Below are 19729 nucleotides of genomic sequence, written 5' to 3'. Positions count from 1 at the left end.
AGAGATCTTGGTTATTTTCCATAAAATAAATAAACTGTTGAACGATAGGATCGTCGTTCACACCCTGTAGCCGTTCGTGAAACGAGAATCGAAAGACCGTCTCGATCGGAGGGATGTTTTGTTTCGCCTTGTTTGACGTTTGAACTTTTATGAAATTTTTTACGCGAAGATAACGATTTTATTTAGCGGCAAATGCGCTAATATGCAACGAACGAGGCACGATTAAATGGTCCAACCACGGAGCTCGCGCTAGGAGCGAAATTGAAATTTCGTCCCTCGAAAGGAGAGTTCTCTTAGTCTCCTTCGATCTTTCCATAAATGATTCGAAATGAACGCGAACAAGCGACAAAAGTTGCCGGCCACGAGATGCGAACAGCGAGAGAAATCGCTCGAGGATTTGTCGCTGGTGAAAGAGGAGCGAGCCTACGCGTTGGATACGCTTCCGGCGGAAGTGTTGGAAATGATACTACGGCTGTTGCCTCTTCGCGACGTGGCCGCTTCTGTACGATTGGTTTCCAGGTGATTTACTCGTTCAGCGGCATCGTCGCGCGTGCGAATCTCTCGACTCTCGTTTCAGGCATTGCTCGAGGGTAGCGGCAACGGTTTTAAACGGCGCCTTCCTCGCGGCCGGTGCGAGGCTAGAGAAGCTCGCGAAACGCATCGAAGGTACCGTGAAGAACGCGAAAACGAATCCGGAACTGGTGGCTCGCAGCAAAGCCCTGAACGCCCTGGAATTGATAAAGGCGCAGTACAAGATGTTGCGCGCTGTCACCTGGCGATACACGCATCCGCCGAGCAAGCAACGCGCCTTTCCGAGGCTTTGCTTTTACGCGGGAAGCTTGCTCGACGATCTCGACGAGCTTCTCGCTCGAATCGGAAAGTTTCACGCGTCCATCGTCGATCCTCGTACCACCGACTCGAGCATCGGCTCTTTCGTCACCGTCTCCAAGCGGTTCATGAACTTTTTCGAAAAGCTCTCCGAACGCAGAGTGAACAGGTGAATTATTTCCTTACGTTTCCAATTTCCTTATTCTATTTAACCGCGAACGTCGACAGATCGGCTCTGATATCCGGATGCAAAGTCGTCGACGTTCTCGACTGTCTTATAGAGGGTCGACAGGTGTCGTCTTTCAAAGTGATGCCGAATAAAAGGGGCACGGGACGAATCGTCGACATGAAATTGAAATACGTGTTGAAACGTGGTTGGTTTACCTGTTTGGAAGTGAGGAAGAACGCCGAAGAGAACTGCTGGAGAGACGAGCAGCGTTTCATGTACCTGAGATTACGACGTTTAGTGGGCAGCGTGAACGAACACCTCTTCGAGAACTTGCATTACGAGCACGAACTGATGTTGCAGGTACCGAGATCTGCATCTCGCCGACATCGCCCGGATTATAAATTATTTCACTATTTTCGTTACCCTCCTCTCAGATACCTCTGACGCTTCCGTTGAGACCACCGCCTGCTTCCACCTATTCCGGATACGGAGAATACGGTGGTCGGTTCTTCTATTACGGTAACATGAACAAATACGCGTACGAGAGCAAATTTCTGAACGCGGTCAGCGCGGCGAATCGTACCGTCGAAACCGAGCAACCGGTGCGGAGACCACCGTCTTTCGACCTGGTCATCGAGATCGAATTGAGATGTACGCCGGAACTGGCGCCGCTGGCCGTCAGAACTCAGTTAAAATCGGATCGGTTCGACAGTTGGTTGCCGAGAACGAGCAAAACTCAACGATTGTACCTGAAAATGAACGTCGCGTGTCCCGCCTCGATAGCCAATAGACTACCCGGCAACTTTCTATGGGAACTACGTAGCCCACGATAAGCGCGCGAAAATTCCTCAGTCCTTTTTCTCAAACGCGATAGAGTGCAACGCGTTTTAATATATTCCTCTATCGTGCGTCGACTGTATCGCAAATAAAATATTTAATAGCATTTAATATCTATTTATAGAAAGGTAATAATATATATTTTACATGTAGGTTAGCGACCATTGCTATTTCGCTTGGTTTTTATATACAGGTATCGAAGAATTACAAAATAAAAACATACAGAGTACGTAGTTTTATTTTATACTATTAGAGACGTTTTAGAGACGTCCAACTGTTAATTCTTCGCGGATATTTCCGCGATATCCTCGTCCTCGTTTTCGCTCGACAAATACGGCAACGTTATCGTATTCAATTTTTTAGCCCGCTTTTCTAATATACCGTATGCGTACTGATTCAAACGAATTCCCTTCGGGAGAGCTATGCCTTGGAATCTGTACAGATTCTCCTTATTCGGTAATTTATGAACGGCAGCGATCGTGCAACGCCCTATCAACGATGTATTGCCTATCATTGGCCCTTTACTGATGTCTATGTGTTGTCCGACTCTGTACAACGTTACTTTCTTGTTGTTCGACTTGGCTATTTCTGGTATCTGTTCCAATTTCAAAGGATTATCGCGAAACATATCGATCGCGACGCTTTCCGTAGTTACTATCCTTTCGATGGGTAATTCTTCGTTCGATAACCTAACGTACTGAGCGGATAAAGCGCGCATTTCCTGATCTGTCGGCTTCCAATCAGGAAATTCTACGTACACGTCGTATATGAAGCTACCTAATTTTATGACAGGCACCGGGAAACTGTACAGATAAACTTTTACGTCCGATTTGAACGAAGAATCTATAACGGCACCCAGCAAGAACGAACAAGTTCTCCAAAAGGCCGTGTTCACTACTCTATTTTCTGGGCTGAGTAAATTTAAAAATTTCAGTTCACAATCCGACGTTAAAGGCCTCTGCATATCCCACGGTGTTCCGTTCACCATAGCCAGAGCCGATACTTTGGACGCACCCTCCGAAATGTGTTTGGCGCAATCTGCAGGAGTAGATATATATTTGTTCATTACTAGGGTAACTTCCTCCACCGGAGATTGATATTTCACTTCTATTTTTTCTATCCTTCCTATGGCTTTTCTTTGTCTTTTCGCCTCTTCTTCGAACAGCAGGTTTCTTCTTTCCTTCGCCTTCGCTTTCGATAATATACTTTGGTACCTTGATTGCATATTCGGCGATAGACATAGATTTATACACCTAAAACGTAAGCGGAACGTATCGTTCAAGATTCTATCCTCGTTTATTCGATACAACTAGATCCGTAGAAATTCCTTACAGCTAAACTCTATTTGACAAACATATTTTCAAACAATTCTAACCTACAAACTAAAAACTTTCTCGACACTACTGACGTTACTTGCGATAGATTGCGCGTGTACCTTTTAAACATCTTCAATTATATCTTCTTCTTTAAACGAGTATATCACACTGACAATTTATACTTTATCGAACAGTCACATGTACCCTTAGGTTTGCGGTATCTATTTCACACCTTCTGCTCGATCAAGTGTGAAAGACTATATGTGATAAACCAGCAATTCATAACTGAAAAGTTAATAAAATCAATTACTAAATATAGTTGTTCCGTGTATCTCATTTGTTATAACACATCCTCGGAACCGAATTAAATTATATCTTTGTCACAATACTTAAAATTACCGTCTAGATGTAAATAAAGCACATGATGTTACGCTTATACTGTATACTTACTACTTCGACAATCTCGGTTGATAATTTTCACTATTTCAGCGGATCTATGTTATTTTTATCATTGAAAAAATAAAAGAATAGTTTTCTAAACTGTTCGAACAGGTCTTTCGTTTAATATGAAAAATATTTAAAGAGCCATTTATATATGCAGTATTTACAGCGGTATGTACATTCGTGCACGAATCTGGGGAAAATCCCAACCAATGAGAATAGCTCCCTATCCGCCGGAAATACTATCGAAGCGTTGATGTTTTGAAAATATCTGTCCAGAAACTAGACATTAAAACGGAATTTAAAGTTAATTGTCATTGAATGTTCCATTGGAATTTATATGAATAACGGAAGAACCACAGCGATCAAGTGCAAAAATTGCACTCCATGGACCTAAAAATGTCTGGCCATCTAACGGAGGCCGGCCGAACTACGAAGATAGAAAATGTCGACTTTCTATGCTAGCGCCATCTAGCGGGCGGGTACCAGGAGCTACTCCTGCTATCAGGATCGCAGGAAAATAAAGGAGGTACGCTACGGAACTACGTCGCGTATGCGCGGTAAATAGGTATAGGCGGGATTATGTATATATCATGCGCGCGATACCTTCTACTCCGCGTACTCCTTTACTTTCCTGCGATCCTGATACCAGGAGTAGCTCCTGGTACCCGCCCGCTAGATGGCGCTAGCATAGAAAGTCGACATTTTCTATCTTCGCAGTTCGGCCGGCCTGCACTAGGTGCCACATATACCATTTTCTAACGAATTTCATTTATTTTCACTTCACGATTTCGTTAGGCCATAATATTAGTCGAAGTACCGTAATAAAGCCTTTGCGAGACTCAATGATCCGTGAAAATACTTCGGTTTAGAAAAAATTGTAATTTTTTCTTTCGCTAATACCGTTCTGGCTTACTCGTGCAGGTTGGCTGCCATTTTCCCCTAGGGAATCAACATTTTCTACCGTCATGTTTCACCGACAATAAATATCGTTTCATTCTAATATGAAAAATATTTATTTTTATACGCATTAACAGATCATACACATTAAATACAGAACTTGGCAACATTTATATCATCGAATCATCTTCCTTAATAATTTTATTACTATTTTCAATATTTCAAAAATGTTGATGTTTTGTCCGACTTGCGGTAACGTTTTACGAGTCGAAGAAGCTTTAGCTGGCTTACGTTTTGCGTGCAACACGTGCCCGTATATATTTAACATAGCTAGAAGAGTGAGTAATCGTACTTATCCGAAGTTAAAAGAAGTAGACGACGTGTTGGGTGGAAGCGCAGCTTGGGAGAACGTGGATTCTACGGAAGAACGGTGTCCAAAGTGTTCTCATGCTCGAGCGTATTTTATGCAAATTCAAACAAGGTCCGCCGATGAACCTATGACCACCTTTTACAAGTGTTGTAATCCTCAATGTGGTCACAATTGGCGCGATTAAAGGTATTACAATTATTTCAATTTGCCACTCGGTAACAATCATTCGCGATGATTACTTTGTGATTCGTATACGATTAATCATTTACTTTATCGATTTGCATTCGCATTATTGAAAACCGTAAAGCAGATTCAAACGTTTTAATAAATTACTCTCCTGTACATCCGTATGATAGAATACGATGATAACTGTGAAATTTTTTATTTTTAATATATAGCTTTATTCGTTACTCGATGGAAAGCGTTGGATAAGTGTTAATACTTTGGGTCCGATGAAGACTCTTTTAAATTCTGCCTCGATGGATCTCAAGACATTGAGAAAGTCCAATAAACATTGGAACTGTAGGGGAAGAAGGAGCGTGGCTATAGCTGCTACGCTATTACAGCAAAATTCAATTGTAGCAATTCCAACGGATACAGTGTATGGTCTAGCTGGTGTCGTGTCCAATAACGCGACTATTCAAATGCTATACAACATTAAGAGTCGCGATACTAGCAAACCTTTATCTATTTCTGTTAGCAGCGTAAGCGACATAAAAATGTGGGGTATTACGGATCATTTACCACCAGATTTATTGCCAACAATTTTACCTGGTCCATATACAGTTATCTTAAAGCGGACTCCGGCGTTAAATCCTGCTTTGAATCCAGATATCGATACAGTAGGCATAAGAGTTCCAAAATTTCACTTTATAAACTGCGTTTCAAGATTAACAGGACCTTTGGCGCTAACAAGCGCCAACGAAAGCAACGAACCAAGTTGTCTATATGCTTCGGAATTCGAGAAGTTATGGCCTTTGTTAGGTGGAATATTTTACGATGGTACTATTCATGGCCGTTCGAATGAACGTTTACGGAAAGGATCAACGATAGTCGATTTATCGCAACCAGGTTGTTACAAAATCGTACGACGAGGGGTTGGAGCTCTGTCACTTTGTATTACCTTAAAACATTTCGGGTTAGAAAAAGACGAATCTAATTAGATGTTATCTGATCAGTAGCTATCGTTAGTAATTATTTGGGAATTTTAAATATATCATTTTGTAAATATACAGTTTATTCATTAGTCACTTTGTTTATCGCTCCTTGGGTTAGTTCGATAAATAACTGGTGGCCCTTTTCTATCCCACATAAAACAAGAGCGTTTGTTAACGTATCTTTTTATTCGCATAGTCATTACTGTATACAGAGAATTCTCCAGCGAGAAATTCGCTTTGTTATAAACAAATCCACAATGTGGGAATATATTTTAACAAATATCGATCGATATTTTATATCCTGAGATACTGTTACGATTAAATATGTTTAATAATTAATTAGCGAGTGCGTCACTGCACGCATCCTAACAATATCGTATTGTCTTGTTGACGAGATATATATCACATAATAGTGTAAAATATTATCGTTTCATAACTGTCGGTAAATAACTGTTGTGAATATTTTTGTTTTATATAAATATTAAACGCAACGAAGAAGAAACAAAGAGGCTCGATCTTTAAGCTAAATAAATAATTTCACTTAATTTAGAGCGCCAGGTTTTCGTTAATAAACTAACGTAAGAAAGAAATCAGTCGAGGCGATAACATTTTAAGATCCGTATGTTACCATCGCACGCAGTCTGCGTACATCTTAAAATAACAAATACAGTTACATTCAATATTTTTAATCAATTTCTGACCATGATGGGTAGAGTCATTTAATAAGAATCGATAAAATGCATTCGAACGTTACTAAAACTAATACTACTACAACATAACACAATGAGCGTGCGATTACATCAACGAGTTCCTGTATGTACGTATAATACGCTTCTAGCGAAGTTACTAATAACTTTAATTAATTAAAGTAAATAAATTAGGCACATGGAACTGCCTACTATGCATCTCCAGTATTTTTCACTAAAAAATGAAAATGTACAAAAATTTCTATAGAAATATCGAAGTTCCTTTTGCTGTTTAGGCAAAGTTAATACAGTATGTTAAAAAGTATTTTATCGCGTAGAAAGGAATTTCTTGTCTCGAAGCGCTCCATATACTTTGTCCTTGGGTTTTTCTAACTATCAACCGCTAACAAAGTAAACTCGAGGAAACATATGCATACGTATTATATGTGTGTGTGTGTGTGTAGGTGTATGTGTATGTATATGTATGTATATAACATACGTACACAGGTACGCGTGAAACTAATACACAGTTTCTACACCGTGAATTCCTGTATTTATCGAATACTCGTCTACGTTTTTATCACAAAATTCAGCTGTTGCGCACGTAACCGGTGTGCATACTTTCGATAAATGATTACTGAGACAGTAATCTCGTAATAAATAATATAACTATACGCACACACGCTCGCGCATAAATGTATAATAACATGTTCCGAGTTTCTCGCCGATCAAATACTCGTTCAAACTTTCATCGTATTTCACGTATTTGACGCGCGATCGAGTTTTCGAAAATATTACACTATGATACTAAAAGTTTGAACAGGATTTTACTCATACATACGATGCACGCACGCACGCACGCCATATCGATCGCATAGACGAATCGTTCGCGTTTCATTTACTTTTAACGGTAAATCGCGAATCTCTGGCTGATTATAACGGAAGTCAGTCTAGTCCTCTTTCGTAGAAAACATTCCTAAAAAACTCTTTTTACCTTCGCTCCTAAAGATTCCTATCAGACTGCTTTTTAATCTGGAGTAAATTTCTTTACGTACCGTCGCCGTAAATTTAGTCGCCAAACAACTGATCGCTGCCGTGGCGAAGATTAAATTATAGAATAATACTAGCTTAAAATTACCAAGCCACTCGATACGCCCGAAATCACCAAGTAAATCGAAGTTGGTCATACCTAAAATAAACGAACGGATAATTGTAGAATCGTAGTAGAGATCCGGCCATCGATGGACAATTAAAGACGATTAAATACGAGTTTCGATATTCGAGTTAGGAAATTTACCTAATATTCGGGATAACAGTGGCAATGCTGAGCTGAGTACTAGAAGGAGGGCACAATTCGCGATAAGATGCGTAAGCGGCGTGGAATGGAACCGTGGTCGGACGCCCCTGACACCGGGAAGCGTGTACAATCCTATCGCGCTTGTCGCTGCCAAGTATAAAATTACTGCGACTTCTAAAGCTGCTCCGATGGGACCGAGCTTCGATAACGAGTTGATACCCAAGGTGAATTGCTGTAAAACGATCGTATCGACAATAAGATCTTCTACGTAGCGAATAACCGAATGTTCGGTTGATACGAACCCTGGTACTTAGAGGCAACGCCTTAATACCGATCAGCAGTTCCAAGGTATTTTGAACCGCTAGCAGAGCCGTGGCAGTGGAAAGCACGAACAGCGCTAGCATGGCCAAAGGGTAGAGCAAAGTACGTCGAACCCACCAGGTTCGCCTCTGTTGGTCTAAAACTTTTCTTCGCTTCTCGATATCTTCCAATCGTTGGGCCAGTCCACGCTGAAGAGCACCGTTCTTTAAACACATTAGGCTCGGATTCGCGTTTAGAAGTTCATCGTCGTCTAATACCGAACCACAAGTTGGTATAGACATAGGCACTGGCGAAACGTACGACTTTCCCGTCGCTTTCGCATGCTGCAGTCTAGAGACGGGTAGTTAACAACGTGTCATGAAATTTCTCCTAACGAGCCGATATCTTTCAATTAGAATGATCGTACGCTAACCTTCTTCGAATGCAATCCTCTTCTAATCTGTAGGCGAAAAATTCTTCGTCCAAATTTTTTAGGAACTGTGGTTTTACCAGAAACGAACCGACTACTCCGAACAATCGCACGAATCCCATCGGCGTACAAACTGTCAACAGGTATACGTATATATATATATATGAAACAGGTATATGTAAAACGATGATTGGAAGAATAATTGTAAGCGGTATCGCTATAATACTTACGCAATAACATAACAACTCCAACGAACGAAACGCAAGAATAAAGGAAAGGTAAATAATAACTCCATAAATCTGTCGAACGAAACAGGTGATACACGTTAGCTCGGTCGATTCGTTGCGAAGGTAACGTAACGGTATACTTACTGAGCAACGTGTGAAGACTGGATTTCTGATAATCTATGAGTGCCGATAAAACATAAGTCATTCCTAACACGAGCGTCCCCAATAGACAAAGAACTGTCACGGTTTCGTAAACCCTGGCCATTACACCCTGCAATTAACAATCTTATTAACATGCAATTAACAACACGTATATTCTACGCGTTCATCGGTATATGTATTTACCTTTCTGTAGCCGACGAATCCTTCGGACTCCGTGAATAAGTAAGCAAATGGCAGAAATACGAAGAGGGACAAATTCGAAAAGAGAAACACATGGTTCCACAGACCTGTTTGTTAAAAAGATTAACATATCAAATTTATAAAGTTTCGGTATCGTATTTATCGTCTTCTAACTTGAACTTGTAACTTATCGTCGTTTTGCCAAATCGAATAGACGAATATCAAAGTTGAACATTATTCAAGAGGCGAAATGAAATTTGAAAATTTAGCTCTTTCCCCTAAATTGGCATTTTCCGTAGAGAAGCCTACCGTGTTAGCCAGTGTACCTTGGATGAGTGAGCTATTCAGCCACTTGACGTAATAGCTGTTCGGGTATAAAATGAGGACTTCGTTGCTAGCGATCGAAACAGGAAGAAGTAAGGTCGCTCCGACGGAAACAGTCAGTGCAACCGTGCATAACCAAAGACTGATCCTGTAGACCGTCGCTTCGTCTTCGTCCACGGAAAAGTAATCCTCGCGATCTCTTCGGCGAAATTTTCCGATTAAAGCGTAGCTCGATACGTACAGGGCCAGGAATAGCAGCAGAAATATCTGAAACAGATTGCTCGATTCATTTTTTTCTCTATCTATATAATCTACTACACGCTTAAACTACTTTTTTCCATTTTACGAAGTTCAGTTAGAGCTTGCGTAGTTATTACAGCGCTAGCACGAATATACGGAAGAAGATAAGATATATATATATTTGTCATTCAAGTGGAAAGCACTTGAAAGAACGGGTCTAGTGCATCGAAATTCGACATTTACGCGCGCCATAATATTTCTTCTTATACTATATTTAGTATAAGCTAGGATAAAAGGCAATCGCGAACAATCAGAAATATTCTAAATAGTTTGAGAGTAGAGCAGCTTCGTGTGTATATTGTTCTGACGCCACCCCATTAGGTCTCACTGTCAAGTTGAATCGTACGATCGATCGGGAATATTTGAAACTTGCCGAGTATAGAAACTTTCAATGACAACTTTCGATGCTTTAGCATCGGTATTCTTTGTAGGTGTACCTCTTCGAACGAATCGTTTGTACGTGTATCTGCTGGAAAACAAGCTTGTGTCGAATACTTCGATTTTCGAGTTTCTCCCATTTCGAGCTCTCGAAAGTTTTCAGCCCCTCGATCGGTTACCGTTCGATATACGTGTACGCGCTATTACAACTACGTAATAATAGATGAAATGTCGGTGACGTTAAACGTCCGGTATAACCCTCTACAAATCCTCGATGCGCCACCTAACTAAACGGGTCGCGGAGTTTCCTTCTAAACGACACGCGAACAAAATGTATCTCTACAAGTCGTAGAAACAATGCCGATCGATAACGAAGCCAACGCGAAATATCAGTCGAATATCGATATAACGTATCCAGATATGTATACCGACATCGATTCACCGTTGTAATATCATTAAACCAGCGATGCTCTTTTAACATTTCTTTTCCAACGTGTGTACACTGTACGTTCGTTGGAATGATAATTCCTACCTAAAACTCCACTGTTTTAACGCCACAGGTGCATTATCCTCCTCCGACGATTATATATAGTATGTTTTCTTATATGTAGTATGTTTGCCAGATCTTATTTTAATCTCTTTATGTTTTCTTTGTACACGAGACCTGTAGCACGGCTGTTGTTTTTTACACTCGATCCTCGTAAACGATCGAATTCCGAGTATTTCTTATCCGAGCGAACGTTTTACAGTATTCGAGCAAAGTCTGCTTATCGAATAAAATTGAAACAGGAAAGAAAGTAAGAAAAGAAAAAGACGCTTCTCTCAATAACAAACGATAAGAATTGAAAGTAACAAGAGACGAAGAGAAATTATCAACGTTTCGTACTTATCCGAGACTAACTAGCTACTTTATTGTGTGTCCTGCTCGACGATATTCTAGTTGGCAGAGTTTATTTAACAGCTGACACTAGGAAATAAATCACCTAGATATGTTGTTCAACGCGAACTACTAATAGATATGCTTAGCTATGTAGGTGGTGTCTAGGGACACCAACGATCTAGGAATATAACCCGAATCGAGAATGCATCGGTAATAATATCGACTGTTCGAGTGGCAACTTTCGAAATTTACCGATATCTGTCGATAACATTTAACGGTTACATTTAACGGAACTTGTACGCGCATCTCTGCCGAAAGGATAACGAAATAGAGACAGTGTAACGTACGATAAGAACGTATAAAATAAAAAGCATCGCTTTTAGACTATTAATAAATTAGGGGAATTCGAATGAATTTTCACAGTCTAATTACCTGGTATATCGCATTCCGAGTGTTTCTGATTGCGATTCTGACTATTAAATTTAGTTGGAATTATATACTTAACGATAAATTATACGCCCCACCAGACGTTTTGATTAACGCGTTAAGAACACCACGGATAAATCAGCCTGCTTTGATCCAATTTTCCACGATCCTAAATGACCGTAAACAAAAAGAAAAATCATTACGATCCACGACACGACTATCGTGTCTTTGTCCCCGAACCTTATTTTTAGCTATTCTAGATCAGCGACATACTCGTTCAGTCCTTTTAACGTAAAACGTGTTCCCATGTACGACCGTTACAACGAATACACGTTCCATACACGTTCTTCCTTACTTAGTCACGTACACGCGCGAAATGTTTTCAACGCTATTTCAAATTTTTTATTATCCTTAATGCGTAAATAGAATGCGCTTCGAATACTTACAAATAAATCCGATGAATTTTTCGACGAATTTCAAGCTACCGCGATTAGAGATGCACGATCGAAGATAAATCGACAATGGCAAGTTATCTATTAGATTAGATATTTAATATTCCTACGAAAGTATCGACATTTATTTGATACCTATACAATGAAAATAATTCGATAGCGTTGGAGTGGTATCGATCGAAGAGGAATCGGTATTTCGATATGTATCGATACTTGCTACCGAGTACTTTCATCCAACATTAGGTATCGTAACTGAAAGTATCGATGTTAAAAAGGTATCGGAGAGGTACTCGCGTTACGAGTCGTTTCATTCGACTCATTACTATGCCACATAATCTACTGGAACTGCTTTTTATACGCAACAAAGAAAAACCGGTTGGAGATGAGAAATAAACGCGTGGTCAATGACTTCGCGTGAAAGTATCGAGAAAGCGCATTGCGAAAATAGTATGTTTCGACTTCCTTTCGAGTATCGAGAAGTACCCAATAAATCCTACTGAACGAAACAGGTAAAGTCAAGGGCAAATGCACTTGAAACAGTTCACTGACATCTGTGTGTACCTGAATGAAAGTTATCTCTAGGGCATATTTACATTAACATATCGGTATGTCGTGAACAGCCGAGTGTAATGTAGACTTCGTTTGATCGGGAACCAGTATGTAGGGGAAAAGAAGGCTCTTAACGTTTGACTTTGATTCCGGGAGATCAACTAAATGTTTTATAATCAGAAATTTCAAGATTCATCGTCCGACAATCAACCGGCATCGACTATTTTATTTATCATATCTGCTTGTGCAATTAGGAATTTCAGCTAATAAGCGGAATAAATAATATTTACTTCTATTTTATCCGTGGTTATGCACAAAACATAGGACGTTGCCTTTCTCGTTGGATACGTTTCTGACTTATATATAGCGATTAAGTATGTTTCGTTTGACAGCTTCATGGTTTCAATGTTAATCTACAGTCGGAACATGATTAGCTGACCTTATAGACTAAAGTTTAAGTAAACTGCTTGTTAGCGATTAAAGTCATTATACGAATAAGCTTATCGTATTCGATGTATGTATATATTTTGATTTCTGTTTAAATCGTGTCTATAAAAATCCTGTCACATTGGCATACTATAAAAACCAAGATTCTTGAGGAGCTGCATTCTATGGCATTCCTGAGTATTGGTCATTCTGTTCTTGGAATCGAGTTTAAAAAACTGAAAATAAGAGTAATCTTATACTTTTTGCTTGTTTTAATTTCATCGATAATATGTTGTATTAAATAACATGTATATTATCTATTACTGAAATATCAAAAATTGAAATAATAACTTTGGATCTATTCGAGAGTCGAAAGGTTAGAAACAATGAATAAATTTTTATCGAATTTCCTTTCGGGTCAAGGGCAGATTAATTCGTTCGAAGATCAAATATCGAAAGAAACGTTTCACATAATCACGAGAAAACGTGGCGATTGATTATTGCTCGGAACATCGCAAGGAATTTTCAACATTATCGTTACTGGCTAACGATGAAATAAACAACGGGTATATAGATTAACGCAAATCCGTAATCGTATTTACTCACGATATTCTCCCGTACTGTGTTGTGAAATAATTGTTCCCTAAGGTCCGCTTCATCTTCCATCTTCACCTATTTGTCAGTGAATTTTTTTTGGCTAGACGTACCGTCGTCGGCACCAGCGACATTTTCTTATATCGATAATTTTTTCGCGTAGTACACCATGCCCAGATTTTCACGAATAACACTAAATTTTCTCTGGTCACAGGAGCTCCACTTATCGCAATATACTGCGACTCCCTTTTTTGTGTGAAAACGGATTACATCTCCTATTCTGTTGTCTTTTATATTACATTTGCGTAAGAACAAAAGCTATACAACCGCTCTCTCCTGCAGCTAGCTGATTACTAAAAACAGTGCGTCGTTTGTGCTCATTTGTGTTTTTTCTCCAATCTGCCATCTATACGGCGTGATAGGTTCTCGCACACGTTGCGCGGGAATCGTACAGATATTTAAACATAATTTTAACATATTCTGGATGCGTACGATGCAATAACGTTACACTCGTTCGTCGTAGATACAAGCGTTAAGAAAAGTGTCAACAAAAAAATATTTTAAATCAGTACCAACATGTATGGAAATTAGCGTTTTCATCGAATGAATAACGTTTGTTCATTAGCAGTTTTTTTATTGAGCGTGCGAGCCGGAGGCGAGCGACTTATTTGCAACTTCGTTGTCCGCGTTTTTCTTTTGGACCACGCAACCAATTCTTATCAAATTTTGCACGCACATGCGTATGTACGTCCAGATGGACATAGAAAAAAAAAATTTCAAATCAGATATCGGATCTAGCGGCGAAAGGGGTGAACTAAACCTAAAAAATGAGGGTCCGAACACGCATGTAAGGAAAATAAATAAATGAATATTTCGGCACTTTGACGACGTGGTATGGTTCCTGAGGCATTTAGAAACAAATTTCTATTAGGGTTTGATGCGTTTTGATGCTTAATAAAGCCAGAAAATCAATTTTTGTCGAATTCGGTCGAAAACGGTACAGGTGGCGCCATCTAGCGGCGAGCGGCGGAACTACGAAAAACTAAAATTTCGATTTTCTCGAAAACTAGGAACTTTTCCGAAATTCTGAGATATACAAATTGTTCCTTGTCGCCTACGGAATCGAACGAATCTAATTATAGCCTGCTAGGACCATTATTAAAGAAAATAGGAAAATAGCCCATTTCATGGACTACAAAATTGCCGTCCATCTAGCGGTGAAAGTTGGAACTACAAAAATAGAAAATCTCGATTTTCTCGAAAACTAGGGACTTTTCCGAAATTCTGAGATATACAAATTGTTCCTTGTCGCCTACGGAATCGAACGAACCTAATTATGGCCTGCTAGGACCATTATTAAAGAAAATAGAAAAATAGCCCATTTCATGGACTAAAAAATTGCCGTCCATCTAGCGGTGAAAGTTGGAACTACAAAAATATAAAAATGCGATTTTCTCGAAAATTAGCAAACTTTGAGTACTTCTGAGGCTCAGAAAGTGTTATGTGATCGCATTAGAAGCAAAATAAAGCAATAAAAGCTTCCTGAAAGCTTTAATAAAGAAAATAAAAAAAATGTCATTTTATGGAGAAAATTTGTGGCGCCATCTAGCGGCGAAACTGCGAACTAAACCGAAAAAACGTATGTCCAAACACGCGTTAAGGGGTCAAATAAAAATTGATTTTCTGGGCTTAATAGGCAAAAAAATGAATAACTTACTGAACAAAAATTGCTTTAAAATGTCTGAAGAAGCATAGTACGTCGTCAAAGTTGTGAAATACTACTTTTTATATTTTTACTTAACGCGTGTTCGGACATACGGTTTTTCGGTTTAGTTCGGAGTTTCGCCGCTAGATGGCGCCACAAATTTTCTCCATAAAATGACATTTTTTTTATTTTCTTTATTAAAGCTTTCAGGAAGCTTTTATTGCTTTATTTTGCTTCTAATGCGATCACATAACACTTTCTGAGCCTCAGAAGTACTCAAAGTTTGCTAATTTTCGAGAAAATCGCATTTTTATATTTTTGTAGTTCCAACTTTCACCGCTAGATGGACGGCAATTTTTTAGTCCATGAAATGGGCTATTTTCCTATTTTCTTTAATAATGGTCCTAGCAGGCTATAATTAGATTCGTTCGATTCCGTAGGCGACAAGGAACAATTTGTATATCTCAGAATTTCGGAAAAGTCCCTAGTTTTCGAGAAAATCGAGATTGTCTATTTTTGTAGTTCCAACTTTCACCGCTAGATGGACGGCAATTTTGTAGTCCATGAAATGGGCTATTTTCCTATTTTCTTTAATAATGGTCCTAGCAGGCTATAATTAGATTCGTTCGATTCCGTAGGCGACAAGGAACAATTTGTATATCTCAGAATTTCGGAAAAGTTCCTAGTTTTCGAGAAAATCGAAATTTTAGTTTTTCGTAGTTCCGCCGCTCGCCGCTAGATGGCGCCACCTGTACCGTTTTCGACCGAATTCGACAAAAATTGATTTTCTGGCTTTATTGGGCATCAAAACGCATCAAACCCTAATAGAAATTTGTTTCTAAATGCCTCAGGAACCATACCACGTCGTCAAAGTGCCGAAATATTGCACTTTGCGTGCGCAGTATAATTGACATAGGCGGCTCATGTACGTATCGGAATGCTGACACAAAATAATTAATTACTCATTACCCGAACATTATTTATGAAATTTTATGATGGAACCATGTAAATAATGCATTGCTGACCATTCTTCAATCGTAAAAGTGCAGAAAATATATCCACAAAACGTGTAATTAATTATTGAAAATGACATCGTGTATACCGCTTGTCACCGTGGTTGGCCTTAGGTTATTAGTTAATAGCTAATTAATTTGATTAAAAATTTGAACAAATATGATACGAGAAAGTAGCTGAGGGATCACTGAACATTCTTTTATAATAAAAGTGCATAAATTGTGTTTATAAAATGTGTTATTAATTATTTGAAATTAGCTAATGCGTACGATGTATTCCGGCGACTTCGCGTTGGATATTAATTAATAACTAATTATTTACTAAAAATGACGAAGCAAACAAATAGTGAAATATCTTGTTTGTTTTATTTTATCGATACGACGGAACTTACAAAACATATCATAGCGTGATATAAATATAAATCTGTGAAAATTTATGATGAATTTTTCCTGAGTAATAAGTCATTTTTTGCAACTTCTTTTTCCGCTCGAGTCTAATTAATTCTGCTCGGCAAATCTAACACTGTAATACAGGTATTTATATTCCTGTATATAAGAAACAAAATATGATGCTTGAATGATACATTTTTTAAGAAATATTTTATATGTGTGTGTGTGTGTGTGTGTAGTTACAAAAAATTAACTTTCACTTTTTAATCGAAAACTCGCGTGTTGATACGGTGCATGTTCGATCGCATAGAAATCTCGATAACAAAATAATTACAATATCCTAGAGTTATACACGTATGTATAATGAAGGTGTCATAGTTAGTTTTTTGTTTCATCCTCTATTATCCTCTATTATATGCATACCTGGACTGTAAATTAATCTATTATATTATAGAGATCAAATCTTACAAGATAACATTCTGCAGTTTTTATCGAGTAACACTTTTATTGATAAAAATGTGATGTTATTTGTATTAACAATTCTTTGTTTGCACTTCTGGGAATAGTACTTTATCTATATAAAGTTCGCTATTAATGGTGCTAAACTGATTTGCCATTAAAAGCAAAATTAAGTGAACTCTGTATCGCTTCTTAACCAACTTCACGATTTATTTCTTTATATCGTGATCATATATGTCATAGAACACATCCATTGCCAGCAAAGGCTATGAATTTTATTTTAGGCAAATTTAATTAACTATCACAGATTCTTAATCTCGCCAAAGAGAGTATCATTACGTTTTCAATATATGCAATGGGTCTGCAGTAAAAATATAATGAAATATTTGAACGTATGCATAGATAATAGAAACCCAATTATCAGAGACAAAGAGGATCAAAAGACGATTCGTATAAAATCCTGGATAACTGGGTTTTCTATGGCAGAACCGCTATCACCGAAAATTGCACTAGTTCGCGATACGTTTAACTAATCGAGTTTCCACGATGTACGAGGCAGACAAACTCGTTCCTTTTTTTCTCTTTTAATTGAAAGTAACGATACGTGTTAGCAACCATATATGTACGCGATTAGAAAAGGCTAACGTTTCGTTTTATAAACAAGTTATGGATGCGCGCACGTAAGAAACTCGCTCCGAGAATAAATTCGATCAGAAATGAAATCCGATCGATGAAATTCATTCGTACTAGAAGAAAACGAATTAGGTAAATTTCTTTTAGAGAAATTTGATCTTCAGTCAAAATTAAAAATCTGTGCATATTATATGTTTAAACAATCCTCGTAGTGCACTGCATATATCTTATATTAAACAACAAAGTATCCATATTAAATACCGGATTTGCTTAGAAGCCTCGTTTAAGTAGAAAATTCTGTTTGAGACTCGAACTTAATAGGATTCTCAAACAGCGGTCCAATTAAAGGTTTAGAAGATTTACAACAAGAGAGGAAACATTTAATTCGCTACGCTGCTACTTCTCCAAAATTCATATGACCAGTTTCCTTGGCATGTTGTTGAGCTTCCATTTGGCCGTTTAATTTGATTTTACAATCGTTACACATTAAAGTGAACTTTTGAATATCCGTAAATTGACGACTAGATTTTACTTCTCTGGCAAGTTCTGCCGCTTCCAATAATATCGTTTCATCTTCCGTAGGAAAGATAGTTTGAATACTACCACCCTACGCGTAAATAAAGAAAAGTTGTTTATGACAAAGAAAACACTGACGGAGTAGTTAAAAAGGAAAGGTAGCGTACTCACATCGAGCGGTTCTAGGTACAAAGGATCATAATGAATTCCATCGAATATTAGAAATACTCTTTGAGCATAATGTTGATCTTCGCCGAATCTATTGATTATAGCGTTAATGCTGTCGATTACCGCTATTTCTAGTCCATAAAATTTTGAGAGTATAGAGAGCTCTATAGCACCGCCCCAAGATTCAGGCTTCAAAATCCATTCGCAATATTCGGAATTGGGACGACCTAAGAAAGCTTCGGAATATTCTTCCGGATCAGCCGCCACGGCATTGGCTATAATTTCTCTCATGAAGCTGGCGCAACTAGGATCTACTTTACCTAGAAATATACTGCAAGATTAAAAAACCAATAGAACATGGAATATCGGTAAATATAAGAAAAACACAGGTTTATGCGCGTAAAGAATGTAAAACGTGTGATATACCGTTGAGCACGTATCCGACACTGGTGAATAAGCAAGAATTATCTGCAGGTACAACTTTTTTCATCAGTACACCGGGCGTGTTTACGAAATTCTCGTCGTCAACGATATGGGACCGACCAATTTCTTCCGACTTTTGTTTCCCATTGTAAAGAGGTGGCTTCTCTTCTACGATCAAGGTATCGCCCGACACAACACCGCTTTCCTCGATCGTGTCCGTTTCATTGTTTAAATTAATCGCCTTTGGTGGAAATCCACCAAGAACGTGAAGCGAATCGACTGCTATTCCCGTTAGCTCGGCCAGCTTCGATTTCAATACGGACACCTTATCCTGAGGGATCAAACCGTTTACGACCTTTTGACCTGATTTCGTTTTAACTCGCAACACGAATCCGGCCATCGTTTTTGTTTTTTCGTTTTTACTCCTCTGACACTGGAGCTGACTAGAACGAAAATTTTGTTCGAAGACTACAAGTTAATCAGCTGTTGATACAGCGCCACGCTAAAATTTTGTTTAATTTCGAGGCGAAGAACATATCACGATTGGAACACGGCGTCCGTCGTACACGACATATATTTCCTATTTTTTCTTTATTGATAGATATCGACTATTTTTTGCAGTTCATCGTCGTATGCATTTAACACACGAACGTATATCGTAACGTTGATCAGTCACCAGCGAACGTTACCGACTCGTTGGTTAGATGACCGTTTAGGTATTTTTTTTCGTTGCAACGTTGACTACGTGATTGAATCGTTCAAGAGGGTACTATACGTATACGCGTACAGTGAC

General features: G+C 38.6%; 6 protein-coding genes across 8 annotated transcripts; 3 read left to right on the top strand and 3 right to left on the bottom strand.

The window, feature by feature from the left end:
* The first annotated feature begins 328 nt into the window (after positions 1-328).
* Positions 329-3794, top strand: LOC100876311 (uncharacterized). Its single transcript, XM_076540259.1, has 4 exons — positions 329-519; positions 578-997; positions 1057-1357; positions 1432-3794. The coding sequence occupies exons 1-4, from the start codon at positions 329-331 to the stop codon at positions 1828-1830; spliced, it is 1311 nt and encodes a 436-aa protein (XP_076396374.1). The 3' UTR covers positions 1831-3794.
* On the bottom strand, positions 1985-3957 carry mRpL39 (mitochondrial ribosomal protein L39). Its single transcript, XM_012285539.2, has 3 exons — positions 3601-3957; positions 3270-3435; positions 1985-3087 (listed from the first exon to the last, which is right to left on the bottom strand). The coding sequence occupies exons 2-3, from the start codon at positions 3278-3280 to the stop codon at positions 2112-2114; spliced, it is 987 nt and encodes a 328-aa protein (XP_012140929.1). The 5' UTR covers positions 3281-3435; positions 3601-3957; the 3' UTR covers positions 1985-2111.
* Positions 3958-4422: 465 nt separating this feature from the next.
* Polr3K (RNA polymerase III subunit K) lies at positions 4423-5399 on the top strand. The gene is made up of 2 exons (XM_012285547.2): positions 4423-5047; positions 5260-5399. The coding sequence occupies exon 1, from the start codon at positions 4719-4721 to the stop codon at positions 5043-5045; it is 327 nt and encodes a 108-aa protein (XP_012140937.1). The 5' UTR covers positions 4423-4718; the 3' UTR covers positions 5046-5047; positions 5260-5399.
* Positions 5314-6024, top strand: Tcs1 (Threonyl-carbamoyl synthesis 1). Its single transcript, XM_012286174.2, has one exon. The coding sequence runs from the start codon at positions 5314-5316 to the stop codon at positions 6022-6024; it is 711 nt and encodes a 236-aa protein (XP_012141564.2).
* A 161-nt stretch (positions 6025-6185) lies between these two features.
* lili (LMBR1-like protein lilipod) lies at positions 6186-14010 on the bottom strand. Of its 3 annotated transcripts, XM_076540258.1 has the most exons (10): positions 13642-14010; positions 12900-13271; positions 9627-9891; positions 9304-9407; positions 9103-9229; positions 8962-9030; positions 8735-8864; positions 8304-8652; positions 8002-8233; positions 6186-7893 (listed from the first exon to the last, which is right to left on the bottom strand). In XM_076540258.1, the coding sequence occupies exons 2-10, from the start codon at positions 13005-13007 to the stop codon at positions 7655-7657; spliced, it is 1623 nt and encodes a 540-aa protein (XP_076396373.1). In that variant the 5' UTR covers positions 13008-13271; positions 13642-14010; the 3' UTR covers positions 6186-7654. The 3 variants fall into 3 exon arrangements, with proteins under 3 accessions (XP_076396373.1, XP_003703518.1, XP_012140936.2); XM_003703470.3 differs by lacking the exon at positions 12900-13271 and having other exon boundaries at positions 13642-14004; XM_012285546.2 differs by lacking the exons at positions 12900-13271; positions 13642-14010 and adding an exon at positions 10362-10767.
* Positions 14011-16691: 2681 nt separating this feature from the next.
* On the bottom strand, positions 16692-19703 carry Yod1 (Yod1 deubiquitinase). The gene is made up of 3 exons (XM_003703476.3): positions 18940-19703; positions 18517-18833; positions 16692-18436 (listed from the first exon to the last, which is right to left on the bottom strand). Exons 1-3 carry the CDS (start codon positions 19334-19336, stop codon positions 18218-18220), a joined length of 933 nt encoding a protein of 310 aa, XP_003703524.1. The 5' UTR covers positions 19337-19703; the 3' UTR covers positions 16692-18217.
* Positions 19704-19729: the final 26 nt, after the last annotated feature.

This window comes from Megachile rotundata, chromosome 15, assembly GCF_050947335.1.
Source record: "Megachile rotundata isolate GNS110a chromosome 15, iyMegRotu1, whole genome shotgun sequence".
NCBI lineage: Eukaryota > Metazoa > Arthropoda > Insecta > Hymenoptera > Megachilidae > Megachile > Megachile rotundata.
The sequence above is the reverse complement of the archived record's forward strand: the minus strand, read 5'-3'. Positions and strand labels throughout refer to the sequence as shown.